This window comes from Tauraco erythrolophus, chromosome 18, assembly GCF_009769465.1.
Source record: "Tauraco erythrolophus isolate bTauEry1 chromosome 18, bTauEry1.pri, whole genome shotgun sequence".
Classification (NCBI taxonomy): Eukaryota; Metazoa; Chordata; class Aves; order Musophagiformes; family Musophagidae; genus Tauraco; species Tauraco erythrolophus.
In genome coordinates this window covers 17,707,956-17,726,226 of record NC_141482.1, presented here as the reverse complement: position 1 = coordinate 17,726,226, position 18,271 = coordinate 17,707,956, and the positions used below count along the sequence as shown (strand labels likewise).

The following is an 18,271-nucleotide window of genomic DNA, read 5'->3' as shown; positions in this document are numbered from 1 at the left end:
GTGATCCAGCAGGAGCCTGCTGGGAGAAAAGCTCCCAGCCGTTCAGCCCAGCCATCTCCTGGAGAGCAGGTCCTGCCTGGGCAGCAGCCCCGCGGTGGCCCGGGATCCGGTCCCTCCTGCTGCTCTGTGGGACAAAATGGGTGTTTGCGGCGGTGTCTGCAGTCCTGGCTCCCGGGCATTCGTGGGGAGGCGATGCTGCATCTGCACCCGACTGTTCTCGTGTCCGTCAGCGTGTGGAGTGATCAGTGTTGGCCTCTGCTCTCCCGCTCTGCCAACCCTTTGCCTTCAGGTTTGCAATGCTCTTCTCATCTCCTCCCTGACTTTTTGTTTTCCTCCTTGTCCCCGCTGCAGGCACCTCTGTGATGCAGGTGATGGCATCTGATGCTGATGACCCCACATACGGGAGCAGTGCCCGGGTAGTCTACAGTGTGTTGGAGGGTGAGCAGCACTTTACTGTGGACAGTAAAACAGGTGAGGAGCACCCAGCTGGGCTGGGGCAGTCTGTGTGGGGGTCAGGGGACCAGGCCATGGCCATGCGTCCTGCACCCGATCCGTGCTCCGCGGTGTGCCGGCTGGCCCGCACCTCCATGCCGGCCATTGGCACGGGGTACCAGTGCCATGGGCATTGCTGGGTGTTGGCGAGGAGGCTCGACAGCCCACAGGCTGCTGCCTGGCACTCTGTCGTGCGTGCAGCAGGCAGCAGCGTGGAGCAAGCCCTGCCGCTGCCAGCCGGGAGCACTCTGCCTGGGTGCCCCATGCCCAACGCAGCAGTGCACCGCAGGCGCATAAAATCTCCATGTGAAAGGTTTAAGTACTACCAGAGGGGCCTTACCAAAGGCTGCATTGTTATCACCAGGGCTTTGATTAAAGGTAACACTTTAAATTAAGGATCGGTTTATAAATGTTCTATTAATATTTAATGAAATACTGTAGAAGTTGCTCCATTCCTTAATAACTTATAATAGAGCCTGTTGTAAAATGCCGCTGTAATAAATCCCTAGCAGATGATGCTCTGACATACCGGTTAGAGTAGACCATAACCAGGAGACGTTGGGGTATATATTCTCCTTGCCTCCCAGGAGTGTGACTCTCATTACCCTTAATGGGAGCCTTGCAATCTTTCTAAGGAGGGAAGACACTCAAATGCTAATAAGAGGTATTTAAGGCACAAAGCTTGCAGTAAAGTACCCACAGTTTAATGAAAAATTGGCAAAGGACAAGAAGGCTGGGTAGCTGCAGCTCTTGTCGGAAAGCTGGACAGCAGAGCCCCCCCATTGCCAAACTGCAGTGACACGGGCTGAGATCAGCCCTGGGCTGAAGTGCCAAGTCTCTGCCAGGCTGCCCCACGTCTGTGCTAACAGATACTTTCTAAGGCTGTTTTCATGTGAGTCAGTGACATTTGTTTGGAGGCTCTGGCGTGAGGAGGGTGTATGGAAGGTGTGTGTGCCTGAGCCTCTGCATCCGTGTGAAACTGCATCCCTCCTGAAAACCCGTCTGGTGCGCATGGGCGAGCCAGGCTGTGCCCTGCCTGTGCCACCGGCCCTGGCTGTGCCACCGCAGGAAGGCTCAGATATAGTAGCTCTGGAGCACACCTGAGCAGAAATCGCCATTGTCTGGGCAGAGGCTGGTGCGGGGAAGGGCACGCAAAGCAGCCCGGGACCGAACCCACTCCTGGCCCAGAAGCTGCGGCACCTGGGCTGTCTTCCCTCTCAGGTTTGCTTTGTTTTAGGGGCAGGGGGGCGAAGGCGGAGATGGATGAACAGTGGGCTAAACACTGAGAATTCAGGTGCGTGTGAGATCCTGTTAGTCCGAGACGGCTTCATGCAAGGGGGAGCCCGGCTGCGGGAAGGAAGAGGCGCCTCTGGGAGCGACGTGCACAAGCCGGGACGTGCAGAGGCTCAGCTTCCTGCAGCAACATTAATGCTCTGTATTAAGGCGTAAACTAAAACGTGCCCTGTGGAACTGTGGTGAGAATTAATGTCACTCTGGGAATCCAAGCTTCTTGATTCCTTGACTTCTCTTATCTTAATTCTCAAGGCTGGCTGTTTCATACACTGGAGGGGCTGACTTACTGTTCTGCTTGCTTGTGATTCATAAAAGCAAAACTGCTGACAGTCTGCAGAAGAGTGCCCGGCCCTCTTGAGCATGTCTGTTTCCAGAATGTCTGACTGGTAAAGCAGGTTCTGGGGCTGGCTCTGGTGATGTCTGAACTGCAAACAGCCTTTTGTAGCTGCCTCGCCCGGGCTTTGGGAATGTGGTGCGCAACTCTGCCCGTCAGCTGCTTAAGACGCGGCTGCAGTCTGTCCTGCACTGCCTACAGCCTCATGCCCGGTGCGAGCTGTGTGCCCCGCTGCCAGCACTGGCCCGAGGGGACACGCTGCTGGGGGCAGCGGGTACGGGACTGATGGTGCCGGCCAGGATGTTGTTTCATCTTGTCTCCTTGGTGCTGGCCAGGAGCCAGCACAGCCACCCAAGCAAATCCCATCCCGCTCCCAGTCTGCACCTGAATAGGTCTTTAGTGCTCCACGTGGGCATGCTGGCCTGACTGCCCTATGTGGCCTGGTTTCTGCCCTGAGCATAAGATTTAATTATCCATAGGAGCAGCATAACTCTCAGAGCCACCATTGTTATTAATGGCCATGAAAAGAACCATAAAACCCTGGCGTGTTACATTTCTTATAATATATGTTAATGAAGAACAATTTGTTTTCCCCTTTCGGTTTTGTCCTCCTTCTTCACCTTTTCTCGCAGGGCCATACATGCCCGTGCTCCCTCGCACACCACCAAAGCTCATGACTCATTCCAGCATGGATTCTCTCTTCCTTCCTTGCCTTTACAACCAGCTCTTTTCGTGCTGTCCTTCATCGCATAGGTGTTGCATATGTGAGTGTGGTTTGCACACTTGGATGCAGGATACGGACCATGTGTAGGTCGCTTAGTTTGTCTCCTGTTCTTGGATGTTACTCGCTGTAGTATTCAGCTGGGATTTTGAATTCGATGGACCTTTCAAAGGCAGACTCCCAGCTGTCTGGATGCTGTGCTGTACCAAGTCCTACCACTCAATAAGCCCTGAATTCCCATAGTGTCTCAGACATCTTTTTGGAGGGGGACGAGCAACTAGATGGCCCCACTGGAGTAGTGGGAGCTGCAGCATGGCATTTACTGGTGTCCACAAGGCTGTGGAGAATTATTCCAGTTCCCACAGTGTTGAATGGTGGTGAAGAAAAGCACAGCTGATGCATATGAGCTTTTCTTTCTTTCTGATACACCAGCTACTACTTCTCATGCTTTGAGAACTAAGTTTCAGACACTGCAACTGTCTGTGGGTCTGTGTCAAGTACCCCCAATCAGGTCCTAGAACATACCCTGCACGTGTTGAAGGTCTGGCTGGCTTTTTTGGTGTATGAGTGGGGAGCTTTGTGTGCACAGACTTTGGAGGCATGATTTTCTGTGCCAGCTATGTGAATATCCCCTATCTTGCTCTTTGCAAGAGCCTGCAGGCTTTAGTAATATTTGGGCTTTGTGCCTAAATTCATTCTGAGTTTGCAGACAGAGTGCAGCTGATCTTTGTCTGCTCTCTCTAACAGGTGAGCTGCGTTGCACTGTTTTGTGGCTGCCCTGTTGGTGCTGGAGGAGGCTGTGCTTTACAGCAGTTGGCACGTGTGTGCTTTGCTTCTTCTGTCGGGAAACCGCCGCCTCTGCCGCCAGCGGTGGGTGTTGGGTCTGGGTGGGAGCGCTCCGGTCGCTGCAGAGCCCCACTGCCGAGCAGCAGCCCACTGCTGGCTGCCACAGGAGGCTGGCAAGGGCAGCTTTGCCCAGCAGGATACGGGCCGGGAGGTTTAGTGCTAGTTCCTCTTCTAGCTCCAGGAAGCCCATCCTCACCACGATCCTTCTAAATCACGCTTTTCGGATGCAGAGATGGGCACAGAGAGTGTGTGACTCACTGTGCATTTATGTGAGAGGAGAAATCGGTGTGCGTTTAAATTTGCAGGCCAAATTTTCACGTTGCTTTATGTCCCTGCACTCTGTACATCTGCAGATTATTCCCCTTTATAGGGGCAAATGTCCACTTTGGCAGGCAGCTGTGCCTGCCTCCTCGCATCTGCTCCCGTGTTCTTTGCAATGCCCTTTCTCATCTCTGGCGGTGTGGATGGAGACCCGCTGCTGCCTGCAGTCGCTGCCCACAGCCCCAGGAGGAAAACACCCAACACCCAGAAGAGGGGCACGACCAGTGCCCTGGGCTCCAGCAGTCTTGTCCCTCCCTTTGCAGCGATGTTGGCTGCTACAGAACAATCACAGCAGGTAACGTCTTTGGCCTCATGATACTGGTGCTTTCCTAAAAGCCCAGCTTGTCAGTTCAGGAGGGCGCATGGGAATCTTGCTTTTTACTGAAAGGAAGGTGTTGTTCTTAAAATCTGTCATTCTGCTGTATGCAGGGAAGAGGCAGGACTCAGAGGCTAATTGAAACGCAGTCTGGCGTTTATGATTACTTAAAACAGCTCCTGAGTTCTAGAGCCTGTCTCCTGATTTGGAGACTTAGCCGGTGAGGGCTTAGAGGTACTTGTGCCAGGGAGAGCAGGACAAGAGATATCAGCCTGCTGGGATGAAGCTGAGGGTTCTTTGTGTGCAGACATCAGTTGTTTCATCCTCACCTGTCAGCATTGCCCTGTTTGGAGACCAACCCCAGCCCCGGTCCTGGGGTAGTGAGGATAGCCTGGGAGAGGAGCTGTTGCAGGGAACACGCTGAATTGGGCAGATGAGCTGTTGGACTTGTGTGATGCGGTGGTGGGAGGCAGAACGTGTTTCTCTGCTGCTCTTGCCACTTTGTTAAAAATGCTCCTCAGTGCCTGGAAACACAGATATTGATATGTGTGTGTTTGTGTGTGCTCGTGAGTTTATACAGGTCTGTGCCCCATCCCAGAAGCTCATTCACCAGAGCTGGGCACAGGGACAAGGGACTCTGAGCACAGGTGATGAGAGTCTGCAGAGCAGCCACACTTATTTAAGGGGATTGCTCTTAAGAGCAAGACTCAATATTAACAGTCGTTTTCAGAGACTGCTGCAGGAATTTCAGTTGGTTTAGGGCCAAATTGTATGTTTGGTTGTATTGAGGAAATTAGGATGTACCTACTAATGTGCAGTGGGATTTAATATTAAATGATGAGGGATTTAGCTTCTAGAAGAAGGGACCGAGGAAGTTTGCAGTGTAAGCGTGCTGGCCCATCTGTCAGTGCTCCCTGCGGGTACCTCCCTCCCGGGCACTGCTGCCTCTGCGCTGGCACATGCAAGGCTGAGTCCAGCCCGGAACAAGCCCCTGCTGGGTTCTCCTCTCTGAGCAGTGGCTGTGGGTCTGTCTCTTTGGGTGCTGCCCTAGGAGCTATGGGGCACACTGCTTTGAAGAGGACTTGGCCACCTGCTGTGACAGATACCGCATTAGAAACACACAGGCTTGCAGCGTCCCTCAGCCACAACGGTTGTGTGACTCTGCACCCCGCCAATTAACTTTGATTAGCTTGGTTTTGCTGATGCAACCATAGTGTTTCCATTTCTGGATCTCAGCTCTGTACTTGATTTGCAGAGGAGCCGTGAACCTCCTGAACCTTGTACCTGGCACCTTGCTCAGACTGCCTGGAGCTTCTGCCTCCCGAGTTGTCCTGAGCTGGAGGACAGGAAGGGGGGCTGTGTGTGTGGGGAGGATACAGTGCTGATTCTTGGCGCTAAGACCCCATCTGCGTGGGCTGACCTCCTCCAGGATGTATGCCTCAAGCAGCACTTGTGTCTTGGCAGATTTATTGGTATTTCTGTGTCCCTGCAGGCGGGTGTGGGCACAGGTGAGGCATCTGCAGTCTATTTGGCAGATGCTTTGCCACCGCTGTGCTGAGGCAGAGATCTGTTTGCTTTAACTGACCAAGCTGCTGGGAGGAATGAGCCTGTTTTATCCAGCTAAATAGGAGGGGATAGAGAAGACAGATCCAGGCTCTTCTCAGGCATGCACAGTAAAAAGACACAAATGGCAGAAAGAGAAAACTTGTCTCCTTCATTGGATGGCATTCCCATCCTTGGAGATAGTCAAAACCTGACTGGACGTGGCCCTGAATAATCTCATCTGCCATTGAAGACCACCTGCTCTGGGCTGTAGTCGGACCAGGGACCTCCTGAGGATGCATCCAAGTACATTACTCCGAGACTTTCTGGCTTTGCAGTTTGTGGCAAGGAGCTTGTTGCCCCTGGCTGCCCTCAGCTGGGAAGTGCCTTGTCCAGAGCGTCTCCAAGGATGTGGACATTGGAGCTGGAAGTATCTGAGAGCAGAGCAAAATCTGTAAGGATGGGATTCTTGGAAGGCAGTTACCTGCTGGGTGCTTTGTCTTGCTTTGTTTCTGTCACCCAAAGAGTGTCTGCTGTTTGAGCAGCTCTGACGATATTTATGTGATGCTGTAAGTGTCCCCTTGCCTGGTAATTACACTGATTAATCTGGTTCATGCTGGAAAGCCACATGCACCTTGTACCAGAGGGTATGCCACCATGTGTCTGTATTGTTCAGCTATAACAGATGCTGACAAGAGCTAGGGAGATGGGTCTGAGCTGGAGGTTGCTCTTGCTTTGTTAGTGACGTCTGAGGAGGACAAAGTTTGGCAGCTTTTCTGGCTGGAAAGAAAATTAATCTTGGTAGATGATAGCAAGGACTTTTCCATGTTCTACGTACGGCAGCGGAGGTCCCTGCCTCTTCTGTCCCGTACCCTGAGAACAGGTCTGCCACCATCACTTGCTGCTGCTTTTGCAGAGTCCCTGGGGGACAGATCTTGGGAGCAGAGGCTGTCCTGGCTCTGGGAGATGGGACCATGCAAGTTTGCTGCTGGAGGGAGTTTATGGCAGCGCTCCTTGCCATATTCAAGGAACTGGTGTGGAGTATGTTTGGAGACCCTGACTGGTCAAGGCCACTAGGAAATGGTGAATGGTGCCTCATCCTAAGAGACAAAACCAGCCTGACGCTTGGGGTAGTAGCCTGGTGTGGCCCATACAACTTCAGGGGGAGTGACTTTCTCAGTGCCAATCTCGCTGGGGCTCTGGGAGGCCTGGGGCAGTTCATCTGCATCAGACCCCCACTTTTCCAGGACGAACGGGACCAAGAGCATGCATCTTGGCAGGAGCTGGTTTCTGCTCACAGTCTGCAGCCCCGCCAAAGACAAGGGGTTTGTCTGCCTCGTGCCACTAGAACCCAGCTGGGGCCATTCGTCTGTCCCACTCTGCACATGCCAAATGGCCTGGACTTGTTCCTGCTGGGACGGGTGACCTTGGAGGTGTTCTGGGAAGCGCCTGAGCACTTTCCTCCCATCTTGCATGGCGTATTATGAGCTATATCATTACAAGCAGCTCAGTTAAGTCATTACAGCCTTGGTGAATGCATGAGCTTTTTCCCTCTCATCCCAATTCATCACTATTGTGCTGACGTGAATCATTTTCATTATAAAAGGCTTCAGACCCCGTTAATTAACAGAATTGCTTAAATTTCAATGAGATAGTGCTTGCCCAGAAATAACGGTTTTGTATTCATAGTGGAATGGCAGGAGAGGCCGATAAGTGCGACGGCTGATCCCAGTCCTGCGCAGCCCTGGGGAGATGGTGCTTGTGCCAGGCCAGTTCTGCCCGCTCTTGGGCAGGAGGTCACAGTTCCCACTGGGACGTGTGCCGGGAGGTGCATTTGTTGCTCCCTTGTCGGTGATCTGTCAGCCCCTCTGGATGAGGTGGGGTGGGACTCCTGGTCAAAGGCTTCCTCTGAACAAACCCAGGGCGAACGAGGGAGCCAGTGCAGAGCCTGGGTTTGTTCAGAGGAATTCTAGATTCACCCCATTACCGGGTGAACACCCACTGTATTCCGGCGGAGGGGTTGGGATGCTCCCCAGCAGAAATTCTGCAGTGCTCTGTGCTGCCTCTGACCGGCACGCCGGCCGGGAGTGTGGATCGTGGTGATGGAGCAATAGAAGGGCTGAGAGTTACCTGTGTGTGTGTAAACAGGCAGGTGCTGGAAGTGCTGGAGAGATGGTGGGTGAGGCAGAGCTGCCTCTTGGTTCATGGGCTGAAGGCAGTGGGGGTCAGGTACTTATAGAACCGAAATGGTGGAGGGACAAGGGGAACTGGGTGGAATTGCGCCCATCCAGAGGAGCTGGGTGGAATTGCGCCCATCCATGGGAGCTGGGGAGCTGCAAGGATCCAAAATGGTGGTTATGGCTTTATAATAAATCCTAACAACGATACCCGTTGGAATAATCACTAGTTTCAGTAAAGGAGAGATAAATGTCTCCGGAACAGTGTCAGCAGCTCCTGCTGCACCTGTCATGTCGTGCAAAGGACGGGGCAATTTCATCCTCCTGGCTCAGTGGCATTTCTGACTGCCTTTGGGCCGCAGCACCGGCGGCTCCTCCGTGTTGAGCCGTCCACCCACGGCCTTTGTCAGGAGGTGCTCGAGGTCACGCCAGGCACATGAACGGGGAAACTGGGGCAACCCACTGGCTGTGGAGGGCTGATGCCTGGAAGCCTTGGGGTGTGCCCCTGAGCCACATCTTGTCTCCGTGCAGCCCACTGGCACCCAGCTCTCCTCTCACTGCGCCCAGGTTGTGCCAAAGGCTTCCCAGGAGCATCTGCCATGAGCTGGGTGGCTCGGGCGGCTGCAGTGCACTGCCGTTGCTCGCCTTGTTGGATGCCAGCAAATATCTTGCAAGTTGCTGAGAGCAGCTGGGTGATTCTCTGCTGTTCGCTTGCCAAGGGAGGACCTCTGTATTCCCTCCCAGTCAGACATCCCTACCAGAGACCCACACCAGAGACCCACACCGCACAGCCAGGCAAAAGCCCTCTGCAGCATCCTCCTACCACCAGGCAGGATTACTGGTGAAACAAAAGCAAAGAGGGATGTCGCAGTTCACAGTAGGAGGAGGCAAAGCTCATAGTTAAACAGAAGAGCCTGGAAGAGAGAGCAATTACAGACGCAGAAAGCAATGTCTAAACCTGTGGGAACGTTAAGAAACCGAGCTGGAGCGGGTTTTAAGCTGATCCTAGCTCCTCTGGGGTGTTGCTGGTATAGTGGGACTGGGAATGTGCCGGTAGTGACCTTGTATCCATGTGCCACTCGCACCCACCCCTGGTGCCACCTCGGGGCAGAGTCACAGAGTCCTTTCCTGCATTCTCAAAATATTTCTTCTCTGCTTTGTTTCCATGTAAATGAAACACTCCTGGGTGACATAGGAAGTCGTAACTTCTGCCATTCGCAGTGTTTTCTGGGGTTTACTACTCTCTGTTTCTTGTTTTACATTCGTTTGTACTTTAGTCCTGGTCATTTCCCTCAAGCCCAGGTGACTACTGAAGACCTACAAACTCTTTCTTTCGAAGAGACTTGATTTCACTGACGTACCATGCGCTCCGTGGAGCTTTATGGCCTCTGGTGCGTTCTTGGCCCCCGACACAGAACGTGTATCACCTCTGGTCCCCTTCACTGGAAGGGACGCTTGAAAATGAGGGGGTTTGTGCAGAGAGAGGGTTGGAAACACACTGCCCACCCCCCATGCCGTTCTCCAAATCAGATGGGTGCCCTGCACATGCGTGGGCTGCAGGACACCGGGGCTCAGAGCACCTGCATCCCATGGGGAACATGGCACAAGCCTGGCTCCTGCCTGAGCAGGGGAGGGTCAGTGGGCAGCTGCTGGTGTGTGCCAAGGGGTTTGGTGCCCCGGCCTGGGCATGGCCTTTCTGTGCAAACCTGGAGGGTGGCACCAGTGCAGCCCCCGCATCTGGGTGATTCCTCGCTCCTGCGCCTCTGGTTCCACCAGGGCTCCACCCAGCTCCTGACCTCCCTGGGGAGAAGCGCAGACCTCCATTGAGCCCGAGTTTGCCCCTGGCAGGGCTCCTGGCAGCCCACCGTAGAGACGGCGGTCAGCGACCTTCCGTGCAACGTGCCTGTGAATCGGCTGTAGAGACTCACTGGGATCAGGTTGGGCCCGTGGCCGCTCCTGGGCTCCGGGCTGGGGCTTGGACGAGATAATCTCCGGTGGCCCCTTCCAGCCTCACCAGTCTGTGACGCTGCGGGTGCTCTGGATCTGCCTGTGCCCACGCTGTGCTGCCCTTCTGCAGGTGTGATCCGGACAGCTGTGGCTGACCTGGACCGTGAGACACAGGACCGGTACGAGGTGGTGATCCGTGCCACGGACATGGCAGGACAGCTCGGTGGCCTGTCCGGATCCACCACAGTCACCATCGTAGTCACCGATGTCAATGACAACCCACCGCGCTTCCCTCAGAGTAAGTCCTGACAGCAGTGGGGGTGACACTGGCCCTTGTCCTGCTCCTGTCCCCGTGTCAGTGGTGGGACAGCAGCATGGCTCCTGGCACAGCCTGGCACATGTCTGCAGGGTGGGCCAGGTCGGCAGCGCATGCTGTGCATGGGGCGGCAGCACCAAGTCACCGCAGCACGCAGAGCTCCGTGCCAGGGTCAGTGTGTGTCCCTGCCCGGCAGCATGATGGGGGCAGCTGTCTTGACTGAGCCAGCGCTGGGCCCAGGACGAGACCCCTGCTCCACGTGCCAGTCCTGGGGACACGCGGGGCTGCGTGGTGGGCAGAGCAGAGCTGGCACTTCCCCGACGCTCCTCCACGCAGTGCTGGGGGAAGGAGCCTGGTCTGTCCGCTGCTGCCTCCTGGGAGCCTGGGCAGGGACAGGGCTGTGGCTGCTGGCCTGGCTTCCCCGATGGCTGTGCCCCAGTGCGAGGCACCGTGACGCTGCCTGGCCCACGGGCACCCGCCTGGTCACAGGACAGCTCTGTTTGCCAAGGCACTGCTAGTGGCCTGTGGCTCAAGCTCGTGTCTTCCCTGGGAACCTGCCCCCAAACGAGGGTCCTGCTGCAAAGGATGGCTGTGCCATCTCTGCAGTGCACACCAGCTGCGGAGACTGGCAGCATGTGGCTGCAGACCAGAAAGGGTCAGGTCTTTTGCTGCATCTTCTAGAATGTGGAAATGGTGAATTTCGCAAAGAATCAGAAAGCACTGATTGCAGTGTCCATACAGAGAAATCAGCCCGTACTTCACCAGACACCTCAAAACATCAGTGCTCCCCAATTATCTTCCCTCAGCCTTTGTTTGTGGCTGGGACGTGTTTCTCCTGGTAGGGCATTCTCAACTACAGACCCGGGTAGAGTCTGGGCAGCCCTCGTCCAAGGGTGCTCCCAGGGAGGCATGCGAAGGCTGTGTCAGGCTGGAGGGGGTTCAAAGGCAGAAGCAGTGACCCCAGTACCTTTTTCTCCTCCAGAGATGTATCAGTTCAGCATTGTTGAAACTGCCCCTGTGGGCACTGCCATTGGGAGGGTGAAGGCGGAGGACTCTGACGTCGGGGAGAACACGGACATGACGTATCAGGTGAAGGATGAGGACGGGGTGGAGATGTTCAAAGTCACCACGGACAGCAATACCCAAGAGGCTGTCATCACGGTACAGAAGGTGAGAGATGAGGAAAGCTGACTGGGCAGGAAGGGCACGGATGTCTAGGGGGGCCCTTTCCTTTGGGAAATATGGCTGCATTTGAGTTGAAATAACCGCTCCTCGAAGTGCTGCTCTAGCAGTAGAAGCTGCGTTTTTGTGCCTGCAGGTGCAGGGAGAGACCTGCCTCTGTTCTGCCTGGATGGCAAAATGCAGACCTGTGTCTGGGAGGCAAGGCTGAGAAGGAGCAGCAGCACAGTGCCTGCTAGAGCCCGCACGGGCGGCTCCCCAGGCAGCAGCAAAGCCGCGAGCCATGCGTGGGGGAAGCTGTGCTTGGGGCTATGGAGACAAGTGCTTACAGCTGTTACTCATAGCACCTCTTAGGGGAGGAATATGCCCACCTAATTCCTGTAGCTGACCAACAGCACTTTGACTGTATCTGCCTTTGGTGGCAAAAACAATCAAGCAAACACCTGATGCAGGCAAGAAAGAGCGATGGTTCGCCAAGGCCGCTGCATTCAGCTCGCCTCGCCCGCAGAAATAGTAGCAGGGGGGTTAATGATTGAAACCTGCTCACTTACAGCACACAGTGTGCTCTCTTCCTGGTGAATCCCGGCTGCCTGCAGCCTGGAGGCCCAGGGGAGCGGGCTGGGGGCTGCCCCTTCCTCTGCCCCCTTGGTGCAGGTGCTGCTGGTGGGGGCAGAGCGTGGGCGAGAGCTCCTGGCCTTCTGCCGAGGCACTGTCTAGGGAGGGAGGGGGCAGCAGGGGGCTCCTTGGGCCAGATATGGCTAACCCCCTCCTCTGGTCCCAGCCTCTTGACTACGAGTCGAAGAAAGTGCACACTGTGGTGGTGGAGGCCCTCAACAAGTTCGTGGACCCGCGATTCGTGGACCTGGGCACCTTCCGGGACCAGACCATCGTGCGGGTCTCGGTGCTGGACGTCGACGAGCCGCCTGAGTTCCGACCCCCCTCCAACCTGATGGAGGTCCAGGAGGACGCGCACGTGGGCTCTGTCGTGGGGGTGGTCACTGCCCTGGACCCAGACACGGCGAACCATCCTGTCCGGTAAAGCATCACCTTCCTTCCAGTGGTGGGCCTGGGTGCCCTGCAGGGGGCACGGGTGGCCGGGGGACTCACAGCCAGGGCGGGGGCAGAGGAGGTGCAGTGCGGGCAGAGGTGACAGGTGCTGCTCGTGTGTGCTGCGGGACGGGCAGGCGAGCGGCAGTGTGTGCCAGAGCGCGAGCAGCCATCCCACGGGTGACTGCGTCACCGGTGCATGACAGGTTTGAGAGTGGCGCGGAGGTGCCAGGGAAGGGGCCGGGCGGTGCGCGGCTGTCCCGCCGGCAGCGAGGTGTCTGCGGCGGGGCCTGACCGGGGACGGAACGGCCACCGGCAATGGCAGGAGGGCAGTGGGGAAGGGTGACAAACGGGGTGAGCTTGGGAGGTGCGGAGCCGCAGCTCGGCTGTGTGTGCGTGCGCGTGTGCACGGGGATCAAAGATCAGAGGAGTTTATATTTGGGCAGGGGACATAATCCAGGCAGCGGCTTATCTGCACAGGACATTTCCCATTTCCATTTAATTTGTGGCTAAAGAGATTGTTACCTTGTTAAATTGTTATTACCTAAGGCACAAAGCAGCCTTCTGGCTCTGCCAACTGGCCTGAGTCACGAGCGGTTGGGATGGGAGGCTGGTGTTCAGAAAACATCCTCAGCATGTGGAAAATTTCCTTGAAACGTGTTTCTGTGCCAGGCGACGGCAGGGCTGCAGGCGCCGTGTGCGCCGCCGCTCCCTGCGAACGAGCAGCAGTGGCTGTGCATTCAAGAGCTCTGCGGGGAGCCTGTCCCAAGCATCGACACACTGGGACACTGCAGGGACTGGGACGTGGGATGGAGGAGGACGTGGCCAGGGAGGGCCAAGTTGCAGTGCTCCTGTTGGATGATGTCCCTGCACAGCTGCATGGGGTGCTGAGCTCCAGTGCTGTGCAACCACAGGGAATGCACCGGTTCAGGATGGGGTGAGGGGCATCTCCTGATCTTCGTGGAAATGAAGATTGAGATGTTTAGAAAGCTCAAAAAAGAATTTGCACACGGAAAGCTGCCATCTGCAGATGCCTGGCAGCTAGCAGAGTGTTGTGTCACAGAGCTGGATACTGAAAGTTGTCTTTGGGGTGAACGTGAATGAAATCAGCCTTGGCACGCCAGGAACTACGTATGTGAGCGTTATGCCACTTGTAGCAGTCGGTGCTGTCTGTTTGGCATGTTCTCAGGGCACCTCTGCTCACCTCGTCATGTGGCTGCCCTCTCCGTTCAGCCTACGCGTCTCATGCCTCTTTGTGGCCCACCCTGAGCATGCCCGCGCTCTCCAGTGCGTGCAGTCTTTCTACATGGCTGTGTGTGTACATGGGTGCAGGTGCTTTTTCACTTGGCTGTTTCTAGCAGTGCTGCAGAGCACAGATTTTATTTTCTGATCTGTAATTGTAGGAATAGGGCCTTGGGGACAGAACTATTCTTATTCTCATCTTTTCTTGTTCTTTGTGCTGCTTCCCCATGGAACTTGTTGCACTGTTTGCAGATAGAACAAAAGAAAGCAGAGGAGGAAAGCTTCCTACTGCTGCACAGAAGGTGATGGGGACTTGAAGCAGAAGGAAGCAGGTTCAGGTGCTCAGCAGGAGCAAGAGGGTTAGAGCCCAAACTTTGCTATGCCAGTGTCTCTCTAATAGTGAGCTTAGTGCCAGACAAGGCAATGCCTCATGCTCAGGCACAACGGCCCAGACAACAGGACTCTGAGACATCTGCTGCAGCTTGGGAATTGCAGTGTGTTTTCCCTTGTCAGGCTTGATGCGTTCAAATATGTGTCCTCCCTCCAGCTATCCCCGGGCAGGTAGCTCATGCTGCATCCCCTGTGGCATGTGGTCTCTATCCATCCATCTCTCCGTTCCCCAATGTTCTCGCAGCAACTGCTGTCATGGCAGCCACAGCACCATCCCCTCGTGATGCTCCCGTGGCAGTTGCCTGGGAAGTGCGGGCGGGTGAGCGTTCCCTGCCACGTGAACGTGCACCAGGTGGAGATGCAGGTTTGTATTGGTCACGTCGGTGTGGCACCAACGCAGGAGGAAGGTGCTGTTGGATCTGCCCTGCTTTCCTGTCCTCTGGCTATCCAGGTAACTTAATAAAATACTTTGCCACGTAGACAGCTGTTCATAGCTTTGAAGTGGTGCACAAACATAAATGCAGGCATCCTGCAGCACCCTGCCAGGACGTGACACTGCCCCGTCAGCAGGAGATGGCAGTTAAGTCACCTCACATTTCAAGTGTGCTGCTCCAAAGTACAGTCACAAGAAGCCAGCGCTTGTACTTCACCTCCGATACATCAGAGAGCAACCGGTCCTGACAGCACGACCAGTATTTGATCCTCGGCTGCTTGAAGTTGGTACGAGCCCTTTCAAGACGCTGCAGTTCAGTCGATCCCTTCAACTTCATGATCCTCGTCTGCTGGAGGTGGGAGCAAAGACACGGCTGTGCTTCTGCGGTGGCTGCTGTCTCCTGGACTCTGGTCCATGTGTTGGCTCTGCCCCATGAGTAGGGGAGAGCCACAACCTTCTGTCACGATGAGATGCCCTCTCCCCTTGAGGCAGGACAGAACAAGGATTGCCAGAGACAGCAGAGCAAAAACCAGCGCTGTCAGCGTTTGCAGGTCCTGCTGACACCAGGCTGCCAATAACGAGGTTTGGAAGTATTTTTAGCCAAATGGGAAAGGAAGTGCCCTTGGTCTTTGTTTTCGTCCCCAGGTCAGCACAAACAGGGCTGTGCAGCTCCTGCTGCACCATCCAGCCTGGAGCAGCTGCTGGAGGCACGTTTCAGCCTGGTGCTCCCCTGCCTTCCTGGAGATCCACTGGTCCCACCGGCATGTGGCCACTTGGTGTGAGAACAGATGGACAGGGCTGGGTCTCAGTGACCAGTTATGGAGACATGAGGGTCGAAGGGGTGTCCAACTTCCCTGGTTTCGGGAGGGATCCCTGGGGCACTGCTCGCTGCCCCTCTCCCAGCTGCATATGGATGTAGAGCCCCTGGCAGCTGTTTGCTGGGATGGGAGGAAAGCTGGGGCATAGGGTGCCCTGAGAGCACTCTGTCTCTGGGGAGCAGCCCCAGGTTGTGGCGGTTCAGGGGGGACACCCTCCCTGCGGGGCAGGAGTCGTGCTGCAGGTCAGCACAGCAGAGGGGCTGCGCGCATCCTCGGAGGGGAACACGAAATCCCACCCTACGGGTATGGGCAGGAAACGCCTTTCTAAAGGACCAGTGCTTTTTGGTTTATTCCTTCCTTGTTTGTTGCCTAACAAAAGCTGGAACTGCTCTGTTTCAGACAGAATTTAGTTTCCAGTTGGCTTTTTGGCTTTAGCTGTACATTTCGTGGGTGAAGTGCAATTTTTCTCAGCTGAGCCATTGTATGAGGTAATACAGCGATAGACTGTGTGCGTGAGGCTGTTTGTATGGGAGCCTTTTGTTTTTCTCTCTGCAGTGCGAGCCTGTGTTCTGATTGTGTGCGTTCCAGGCTTTATCAGCACTGGGAAGATGTTGCTTGGGATTTAAGGTTCTCAGAGATATTCTTGTTTGGCATTCACCAAATCCGGAGACATGTGTTGGACATGGGCATTTTATAGACTCCAACAGCACAGCAAGAACTACAACCTGCTTTGACACAAAAGGGAGAGAAGGAGAAAACAAATGCAACAAAAAGCCTTTCATACGGTGTTTGAAAAGCTCCCTATTAACAAAACACACGGCATAAAATGTGCTCCTTGTTGCATTCAGGGGGAGAAGTGAAACGAACTGCTTGAGAAATGCATTCATGAGAAAGATGAACACCAAGAAAGCTGTCTAAATTAAACAGTCACTCGTAACATCCAAACCAACAGGCAGTGCTAGCAGGAAGAGAGGAAAATGGATTACAAGGTCCGCATCCCAATCAGAGCTCTGGGGAATGCAGCTCCAGATACGGAGCACCAGCCAGCTTTAGGAGGAATGAGCTCACGTCCTGTCTCTGAGAGCCTGGAGGACCCAGGGATCACTTGCTACCCCTTTCCGGGTGAGAAGCACCAATTGAGTTCAGTGGGATGGATGAACACGAGGCTGGACTGCCAGAGGGGGAGAGGCTTGTGGTGGTCAGCACAGACTTGGTTGGTAGAGGTGGTATTGCGCAGAAGGACGTGAGTGGAGCCCAGTGGTGAGCTGCCCATTCTCACCACTCTGGCGCAGAGTGGGCCATGAGCGCTGGGGAGGGGGGTCTGTCGTCGTGCAGAGCAGTGTGGCATGGGTCAATCTGCAGCTCTGAGCGGTTGTGGCTGTGGCTTTGGGGGAGCAAATGGACATCCCTGTGTCTCGCCAGTCCCTGGGTCCCATGCCAGCCTGGTGCTCCAGAGCCTCTGCAGCACTTTGCACAGCTGTAGAGCTGCAGTCCCACCTGCACCAGCCGCCTCCGGAATCACAGTGCGCAGATGCCGGCTCAGCCCTGGTTTGGCAGCAAACGCAGGTGATGCCAAGAGCTCTGTCTCCTTCCCCTGGCACAGTGCTGAGAAGGTGGCAGTGCTCTGTGTAGCGATGGTGACGGGATCAGATTTATGGTCTGGTTTGTGCCCTGCCGCACAGTACGGGCAGTCAGTCCTCAGCAGACACGTCAGAAGTGACAGAAGACAACCCGAGCTGCAAAACAATTAGAAGCACACGAAAAGGTTACCAGTGGCATGAGGCAGAGCGCTCCCCTACCGGCCTCCTGCCCTCCGGCCATGCAGGCAGCTGATGTCAGGTGTTTCCAGGCTTAGTGCTGTCTCCCATCACTAAGTGGGTTTTTCTGCGTAGCTGTTTTTTGCAGACATCTTTGTGCAGCAGTGACATAAGCATGAACAAAACAGGCGTGTGCTTACCCGAGAAGCAGGGGAGGCATATGGAGAGTGAAGTACCATCTTGAACTGTGACAGTATTAAAAAGTGGAATGGAAGAACAGGATGTGTTTGAGGGCAGGTGATGTAGGAGAACAATGGAAGCAGTTATGCAAATGCATCAGTTATGCTACTGGAAGGATATGAGGTGTTGTCATCCTGATTTCTGTCCTCCTTCCAGCAGTACGTTGGACTGATGTGTACAAGTCAGAGTGGCCGGACCCCTCCCTTCCTTTTGCAGTGAGTGAGCACAGAGTGGATGAGAGGCTGCAGTACGTGCCAAGACAGTGTCACTGTCCCTTCTGGAGCTGGCTACACGCCTGTTTCCAGCTGGGAGTTGGGGCAGAAAATGCAGGTTGGCTCAGAAGTCCCTGGCAGTTGGTTCAGAGATGCCTGGGCTTGTACCTGGCTTTTTGTGGCAGATCCCCATCGCCTCTAGATGCAAGGAGGGGGGAGAAAGCATAGGTGCAGAACGTGCTAGAAGTGCTGTTGTATTTTCTCTCTCGTCCCCTTGTCTGTCTGAAAGGGAGAGAGCGAGAGAACGTAATCTGGTACTGTATAACACTTGAAACAGTGTAGGAACACCTTTGTTTGAGCCACTGCCAGAGACAGAGCTGCCCGGCCGTGGGTAGGTGCCCCTCAGGGACACTCGTCTGCAGCCGATTCCGCCTGGACATGGGACAGAAGGGCACAGAGGCCACCGGTGCCTCTGTGCAGAGCGGTCAGCCTTGGGTGCAGACAGTGAGCTGGTGTTCCCTGGCTGCGAGCTGCTGGACTGTGCCAGGCAAGATGAAGCACTCGCGAAAGCCGCCGCTTTCCATCCGGAAGTCGCTTCTGATTTCCATCCGGAATGTGCTTCTGGCCTAGAGCCTGTCCTGCTCTGCT

General features: G+C 55.1%; 1 protein-coding gene across 1 annotated transcript in view; it reads left to right on the top strand.

Moving 5' to 3' along the window:
- The window catches only part of CDH22 (cadherin 22), a 55,815-nt gene that overhangs the window by 15,330 nt on the left and 22,214 nt on the right, over positions 1-18,271 (top strand). The window contains exons 3-6 of the mRNA XM_086623016.1: positions 352-471; positions 10,120-10,287; positions 11,288-11,475; positions 12,266-12,519. Of these exons, the coding sequence (XP_086479142.1) occupies positions 352-471; positions 10,120-10,287; positions 11,288-11,475; positions 12,266-12,519 (730 nt within the window). The remainder of the gene's footprint in view (positions 1-351; positions 472-10,119; positions 10,288-11,287; positions 11,476-12,265; positions 12,520-18,271) is intronic.